This window comes from Galeopterus variegatus, unplaced genomic scaffold (assembly GCF_000696425.1).
Source record: "Galeopterus variegatus unplaced genomic scaffold, G_variegatus-3.0.2 Scaffold9426, whole genome shotgun sequence".
In the NCBI taxonomy this organism is placed as follows: Eukaryota; Metazoa; Chordata; class Mammalia; order Dermoptera; family Cynocephalidae; genus Galeopterus; species Galeopterus variegatus.
The window spans coordinates 68,099-76,803 of record NW_007735537.1 but is presented as its reverse complement, the minus strand read 5'-3'; the positions used below and the strand labels follow the sequence as shown (position 1 = coordinate 76,803).

The 8,705-nt window shown below is 38.4% G+C and overlaps 1 protein-coding gene across 1 annotated transcript in view; it reads right to left on the bottom strand.

Annotated features, from left to right (window-relative positions):
- Positions 1–176: 176 nt before the first annotated feature.
- LOC103609287 (structural maintenance of chromosomes protein 1B-like) overlaps positions 177–8,705 on the bottom strand; it is a gene marked incomplete at its 5' end in the record, with an annotated part of 76,474 nt that continues 67,945 nt past the window's right edge. Inside the window, 2 exon segments of the mRNA XM_008593636.1 lie at positions 177–501; positions 1,855–1,956. Of these exon segments, the coding sequence (XP_008591858.1) occupies positions 346–501; positions 1,855–1,956 (258 nt within the window).

Sequence of the window (8,705 nt, the reverse complement as noted above, 5' to 3'; positions counted from 1 at the left end):
ATAATAATCATATACATTGTATATTGACAAAATAAAAATTAAAAAAAAAATAAAATAAAAATAAAAAAAAATAAAAGTAATGCTGTGACACCACATAAAAAAAAAAAAAAAGAAAAAAGAAAACTTTCCCTACTACAGTGGGGCCTGAACACTCCTTAAATGAAGTGAGCTCACAGCCTCTAGCTAGAACAACTAAGATGTTTTCTTAAACGGCACACCAGGTTGGTCCTGCTTGCTCCAGAAGTTTGTTATTCAAGAGATGTTTGAGTATTACAGTGGGAACTAAACAATGATTAACCTGACCACTACAGGACTGTCCTGTTTGCTCTTCCAGCTGGCAGGTGCTCAAGGGCATTCTAGTTTCTCATGGGAATCTCCATGTCTCTTGCTGCTTTCTTGGTCTTCAGTGTCTGGATACTGAGAAAGATCTAGGGTCAAAACTCGGCTGAACATGCATTCCTTATACTGAAATGGAGAAAAGACAGTTAAAAGTCAGTTCCCCTAATAGGGAAATGTATTATTAAAGTAACATAAGAGCTATTAGTGAGTCTAGATTTGCATTAAAAAGGAACCTTATTGTACATAAAAAGTTATCAATTATCTGCATTTACGTCAGTTTTATTTGTTATATTAACTTCTCAATATACATTGTAGTTGATTTTCATGAACCTTTACATGTTCCTCTTTCCCCTCCTCCCCTTACACCCCACTATATCATATCTGTTCACTTGTCTTAACAAGTTCAAGGGATTGTGATTTTTGTGTCAGTTGTTTTTTTAAATATCGGGCCGGCCTGGTGGCACACTGCTACAGTGCGCCGCTTGGGAGTGCGGTAGCGCTCCCGCCGAGGGTTCGGATCCCACATGCAGACCAGCCGCTCACTGGCTGAGCGAGGTGCGGGCACGGCACCGAGGGTTGCGATCCCGTTGCCGGTCCCGGTCCGGTGCGGGCACGACGCTGAGGGTTGCGATCCATTGCCGGTCACGAAAAAAGACAAAAAGGAAAAATAAATAAATAAATAAATAAATAAATAAATAAATATTATCTGGTATGAGATTTTCCATTTCTCATGCAGCATATTTCCAGGTGTTCCCCTAACATTCTGTAAATTTATTTTTATCTTACCTTAAAGGAAAACTCAGGAAGTAAACCCAACTGCCCAAAACCAAATGACTTCAATTAGGCACTCTGCTCAGTTTGCTCAGGTAAGTATTCTAAATGGCTTAAGAAAGGTGTGTTCAAGATGTGATGTAGTGAGGGGGGGGGAGAGTGAAGGGTGAAAGAGGAATGAGTAAAGGGACAGGAAAACCAACTACAGTCTAACTATAATTTATATTGAGAAGTTAAATTTTTTTTAAAAAGGTGTTTTCAGTTTCTAAAAGATACCGTCAACCTGGAACTTCTAGTGAATTTTTTGGTTTTTTCCTCTGATACATTTGGAAGATAAATAGTTCATTGTTCTACCACAGTGCATTTGTTTTTGCTTAAAACATTCAAACATGACAGAAATATGAAATATAATATTAACAGGTTACTCTGTGTAAGTTAATATGTACTACTATTTTATCAAACAAAACTATTAATGTTCTATAATTTTCAATTTGTTTCTTTCACTTGAGTATATCTTAAATTTCCATTGACAGTCATAGGAAAATATCTGGATAGTTATTTTTAAGTCTTATTTTATTAAAAAATCATTTAAACCTATATTTATTTACTACAGAAGTCAGACGGTATCTACAAACATCATTTGGAACTTTTAGTTATAAAAGGAAAGCCCTGCAGCTGTAGGGGTACTAAGTGGGTTTATAGCAGTTTCTCCTCTTCCCCTTTAGTTTATCTTTACCTCTGGACGGATGTCTTTTCTGCATCAGCTTTGGAAAAGAACCCTTCTTTTAAGGTAATAATTATCATCTGAAACTGTTTTTGACTCTGCTCTTTGATGTAACTTGATACCTGGGTGGAAAGAAAAGTCATATAATTCATCAGCAAGGAAAAGACTTGTTTGGACTTTGGGGACAGTGATCCTGCATGTCTCTGAGTTTGCCCATTTTAGGTGGTAAGGCACTCAGTTGCCTTTCTGGTAATTATTTAAATCAACCACAGTTGCAAAAATGGAAATAGCTTAGATTCTAAAATATAAGAGATAGGTAAAAATATATGTATTAACTTCATTAAACCCGTGATCTAAAACTTTAAGAATAGGGCTTTCTATATACAGTATCATGTCATCTGCGAAAAGAGAAAGTTTGACTTTGTCTTTTCCAATCTGGCTTCCCTTTAGTTCTCTCTCTTGCCTGATAGCTCTGGCTAGTACCTCCAGTACTAGGTTAAACAGAGGTGGTGAGAGTGGGCATCCTTGTCTTGTTCCTGTTCTTAAGGGAAAGGCTCTCAGTTTTTCCCCATTCAGAATGATACTGGCAGTGGGCTTGTCATAAATGGTTTTTACTGTGTTGAGATATTTTCCTTCTATACCTAATTTGTTGAGAGTCTTTATCATGAAGGGATGTTGAATTTTGTCAAATGCTTTTTCAGCATCTATTGAGTTAATCATACGGTCTTTGTCCTTGAGTTTGTTGATGTGAAGTATCACATTTATTGACTTTCATATGTTGAATCATCCTTGCATCCCAGGGATGAATCCCACTTGATCAGAGTGTATATATATTTTTTATATATTTGCTGTATTCTGATTGCTAATATTTGTTGGGGATTTTTGCATCTAGGTTCATCAAGGATATTGGCAGGCAATTTTCTTTTTTTGTTATGCCTTTATCTGGTTTTCGTATCCGAGTTATGTTGTGTCCATAGAATGAGTTTGGAAGAATAGTTTCTGTTTCAATTGTTTACAATAGTTTGAGGAGAATTGGTATTAACTCCTCTTTAAAAGTCTGAGAGAATTCAGCTATAAAGCCGTCTGGCCCTGGATTTTCCTTGACAGAAGATTGTGAATTACCGCTTCAACCTCCTTGCTTGTTATTAGTCTGTTCAGGTTTTCTATCTCTTCTTGGTTCAATCTTGGTAGTTTGTATGTGTCTAGAAACTCCTCCATATCTTTCAGAGTTTCATATTTGCTGTCATACAGTTGTTTATAATAGTCTCTAATGATTCTTTATATTTCTGTGTTATCGGTTGTAATATCTCCCTTTAAATTTCTGAATTTTGTTATCTGTATCTTCTCTCTTTTTTTGTTAACCTACCTAATGGTTTGTCTATTTCATTTATCTTCTTGAAACACCAACTTTTTGTATTTTTGATCTTTTCTATTGGTATTGGGGTCTGTATTTCATTTAGTTCTGCTCTGATCTTAATTATTTCTTTCCGCCTACTACCTTTAGGTTCGGATTGTTTTTGTTTTTCAAGTTCTTTGAGGCATAGTGATAGGTCATTTACCTGAAGTCTTTCCATTCTTTTGATGTAAACATTTATTATAATAAATTTGTCTCTTAGACTGTGTTTGCAGTATCCCACAGGTTTTGTTATGATGTATCTTTATGTTCCCTAGTTTCAAGAAATATTTTGATTTCCTGTTTAATTTCTTCTTGGACCCATAGGTCGTTCAGGAGCCCATTGTTTAGTTTCCTAGTATTTGTATAGTTTCCAGTGTTTTGAACTCCAAGAGCTAGAAGATAACTTCAGTAAAGTTGCAGGATACAAAATAAATGCTCCCAAATCAGGTGCATTTACATATTCAAATAATGAACTAACAGAAAGGGAAATAAAGAATGTAAGCCCATTTACTATTGTCAAGAAAAAAATAAAATACCTAGGGATCAATTTAACCAAGGAGGTGAAAGACCTTGACAATGAGAACTACAAACCACTTCTGAAAGAAATTAAAGAATACACAAAAAGTTAGAAAGATATTCTATTCTTTTTGATTAGAAGAATTCACATTATGAAAATGTCTATACTACCCAAAGCGATCTACAGATACAGTGAAAACCCCATCAAAATACCAATGACATTCTTCACAGAAATGGAAAAAACAATCTTAACTTTCATATGGAACAACAAAAGACCACTAATAGCCAAAGCAATTCTGAGCAAAAAAATAAATAAATAAAGGTGGAGGCATAACACTAACCTGAATTCAAATTATACTACAAAGCTATTGTAACCAATCCAGCATGGTACTGGTATATAAACAGATATTCAGACCCGAGGAGTAGAATCGAGAAACCAGAAATCACCCCTCAGGCTTATAGCAATCTGATATTGGACAAAGGCAACAAAAATCTACATTGGGGAAAAGACTGCGTCTTCAACAATTGGTGCTGGGAAAACTGGATATGCATATGAAAAGAATGAAACTAGATATGCATCTCTAACCATACACTAAAATCAACTCAAAATGAGTCAAAGACTTACATATGAGACCTGAAACTGTAGAATTCCTGAGGGAAATATAAGTGAAACAATTCAACAACTAGGTCTGGGCACAGACTTTATGAACTCAAGTCCAAAAGCATAAGCAGCAAAAGAAAAAATAAACAAATTGGACTATATCATACTAAAAAGCTTCTGTACAGCAAAAGAAAACAATCAACAGAATGAAACAATACCCTACAGATTGCGAGAAAATTTTTGCTAAATGTGCATATAACAAGGGATTAATATCCATATTATACAAGGAACTCAAGCAATTATACAGTAAAAATAACAAATAACCTGATTAAAAAATGGGCAAAGGAGCTGAAAAGACATTTCTCAAAGGAAGACATACAAAAAGCAAACAGGAACTTGAAAAAATGCTCAACATCACTAGTCATCAGTGAAATGCAAATTAAAACTATATTTAGATACCACCTCACCCCTGTTTGACTGGCTATAATCAAAATGATGGTGAATAACAAATGTTGTTGAGGGTGTGGAGAGAAGGGAACACTCCTACACTGTTGGTGGGAATGTAAATTAGTACAACCAGTATGGAAAACAGTATGGATTTTTCTCAGACAGCTCCAGATAGATCTTCCATATGATCTAGCAATCCCGCTTCTGGGTATATACCCAGAGGAATGGAAATCATCATGTCGAAGGGATACCTGCACTACCATGTTCATTGCAGATCTGTTTCCAATATCCAAGACATGGAACCAAACTAAATGTCCATCAATGGATGCCTGGAAAGGGAAGCTGTGGTATATACACACCACGGAATTACTACTCTGCCATAAAAAAGAATAAAATACTCCCATTTGCAACAACACTGATGAACCTAGAGAAACTTATTTTGAGTGAAAAAAGCAAAGTACAGACGGTTAAATACCACATGCACTCACTCAAATGTGGGAGCTAATAGAGAAAGAGGGAAGGAAAGAAAGATCACAGTGGTGTGTTGGACTTGCAGAGGGAGAGAACATTTCTTGGGCTACAAAGTGGAGTGTGGGGGAGGGGGAGGAGGAGGGAGGTTGGGGATGGTTGTGTGGGTGACATGGGGTGCAAATGCAGTTTGTGCTAATGCATAAGCTGCCAGTGTGAATCTGGCCCTCACATCATGGGCATGAGAGGTGGGGTGACAATCAGCTTTGTATCTCATGAATATTCATAACCAATTAAAAAAGGAACCCAGAAGTAAATGAAAAACAAAACAAAACAATAAACAAAACTTTAAAGAATACAGCTCTAACTTGAGATAATATCATCTGAATGTGCAATCAGCCTTTATAACAAGGTAACTGTCACTCTGATATTTTATGAGTGAACAAGGACTGGTGTTTAAACTTCCAGCTTCTTATATAGCCAATTCAAGCCCTGAAAATGGGAAATACATTGCAATTAAATATGTATTGGTAATCCGTAATCCAGTTATTTGATTAGAGGTGAACTCGGGCTCCTTCAGGAAGCTCAATTCCAAAGGAAATGAGAGTATGAGCAAAATACTCTGGATAGAAATGAGTCTTGGTGAACAAACTAGTCACAGCTTGGAGAATGACAGAGAAGAACTTAGACTCAAAGTAGCAAGAGTCTAACAAGATACTTGCCAACTCCTTAGATCTCTGGGAAGACCTGGAGTGGGTCTGTGTGTGTACTGGTCCTGACTGCACCCAAGACACTCTGGAAACAAGCTTTGGAAGCAGGAACGGCAGCTTCATTTGAGAAATGAGTCACCAGCTACGTACGGTGAATGATGACGGAGGAAGGAAACTGCTCTGCTCTTGGCTAAGAGGCTGAATTCATAGAAGGAATTAGAGGCAACTAACTAATCGTAGCTATTATGAAGCAGGACTAAAAGTCTTGGGGTAGTGAGAGGAAAAGAAGAGGAGATAGGATGCAAAGATGTACGGCATGCATTTTGCTTGGAGAGTTACCTATTATAAAAGTCGGTCACCCTGATCACAAGGAGGAGTGGAGGCTGCTTCATAGTTGCTCATAGTACATAAGTGCTCACACTCAATTCAGCAACGGAGTGCCAGGATCATAAATCTCAAAGGGATAATGGAAACTAACAGGTTTTAATACATAGGATAGGTGCTAATGGAAGTCTTAAGTAAGGCCTACTCCCTGGAGATGATACCAATGTGAGCATCAAATTTTGCTAGAAGATGTGGATACCTTGAATGAAACCAAAGAAAGCACCAGCCCACAAAGATTTCCTGCCTCACCGAATATGGGATACAAAGTACCAAAATTTTCCTCCTAAGGGGAGATTTCTCCCAAATGGGTCAGACCATGGAGTCCAGTCAGCTGATGTAGACTCCTGTCATTCAAGAGAGACAAATCAGGACTTTCTCTCGCTCCTATGTTTTCTTCTTCCCCCAGTCAACATGAAGTTTCTGGCACAGACTTTTTTGTGTGGTATGGAGCTGAAGTGATGTTCTTGTGTATCCTGTGCCATATTAAAAATGGAGGGTCCCAGAAAGATTTGGGGTAGATGAATACAACTTGGGAAATGCTGAGAGACTACATTCATGCCATAAGAAGGTATCTCACGCTGCAGCTCTGCAACTCCCCCTGACTCGCCCAGGCATCTCAGGAGAGAATCAACAGAGTAAGAATCAGGGAGGTCAGCTTCAGAGGCCCACAACCTACTGGGCAGCAGCCTAAGACTGAAAACATCTCTCAGGGGTAGGCTCAGCCAAGCTCACAAAACTAGATTATAAACCAGAATGCCAATTTACAAGTAAGTAATGAGAACTGTATCTGTCAGCATGACCTTAGAACAGCCTTCTTGTAAGCAGCCATTAATGCAAAGCCAAGACATTTCTGGAAACTAGATGGGCCCGGAATCAGAACCAGAAGAGTCTAATTCATCCACCTCTAATGGCAGGAGGACCATGATACCGCAATTCTGCAGGCTGGAGCTGTCCCTGACTCAGGCGGTGATGGGCACTGCCATGGTTTGCTTTTGTCCTTTGTTCATGTTCCATGGCTGACCCCATTCTTCTATCCCTAATTCAATCTAATTACACTCAAGCTGTGTGAGCTGTGAGCCTGGGTCTTTAACATGGGCCCAGAATCAGAACCAGGAGAGTGTAAATCATCCACCTCCAATGGCAGGAGGACCATGATACCGCAATTCTGCAGGCTGGAGCTGTCCCTGACTCGGGCAGTGATGGGCACTGCCAGGATTTGCCTTTATCCTTTGTTCATGTTCCATGGCTGACCCCCATTCTCCTATCCCTAATTCAATCTAATTGCAGTCAAGCTGTGTGAGCTGCGAGCCTGGGTCTTTAGGTAGCTCTGTAAAATCTACCTACCGATCTTCGAATGCTGACTAAAATTTAACTTACAAGTTGAACTGTTACCTTAGCTCGCTCATTCTCTCAAATACTGAAAACAGGATCACGCCCAAGTGAGTTTTGATAAAAGTGGGGAAGTAGAATTTTATTTAGAGATATTATTCACAGACTTTATTAAACAGCTAATTTGATCCATGAAACCAAATAAACCTGTGGCCTGCTATTAATTGCCCTCTAATTCCCAATATCTAGATTTGGGAGAAGCAAGGTGTGGTGGTAGTAATGCTGTTGATAAAGCAGGTGATCCTTGTTTGACCCCTGTGTGGATTTCCTATCTACTCTTGAGGGTCGCCTAAACCTAGAATGAAAACTGAATCATCCTGTTTTGAGATACTTAACTTAGATTTGTAATGTATTGATTTTTATTCAGCAATTACCATTGCTTGCCCCAGAACCCTGTTGGTTCAGGGTAAACTGCCTTCTGACTGCCATTACAGATATTCTGTTGAAAATTAAAAGCAGAAAGAAACTTACTTTGCCAATGTTAGTATTGTCCAGAGCTGCATCCACTTCATTTAAAACAAACAATGGAGCAGGCTGAAAACTAGAAAAACATTACAGTAAAGTAAGTTACAATTTTCTATTTGTTTAACAAAAGACTTGAAGGAAAGCATTAACATTATTCAGAGTAAATAAGATGCATCTTTTTGGACACTTTTGTCTAGGTAATCAAGGACCTTTATGCTGCTAAATCCAGTGCTCATCCTGTGTGACCTATGCAAGGAGTACTCAGTCATCCCCCTCCTTGAAACACTAGGACGACACAGTCTACTGCCCTCACCCACTGCTCCCTCTGCATCTGTTCTGCTAACAGGTCATCTCTCTGACCTTGAACATGGCCATGCCCTCAGGGTCAGGGTTTAGCACTCTCCTGTATCTAATTACTCCCTCAGTGATTTCATCTGGTCTCAAAGTTTTAAACACCATCCAAATCCTGACAGCTCCCAATACTCCTACCAATCA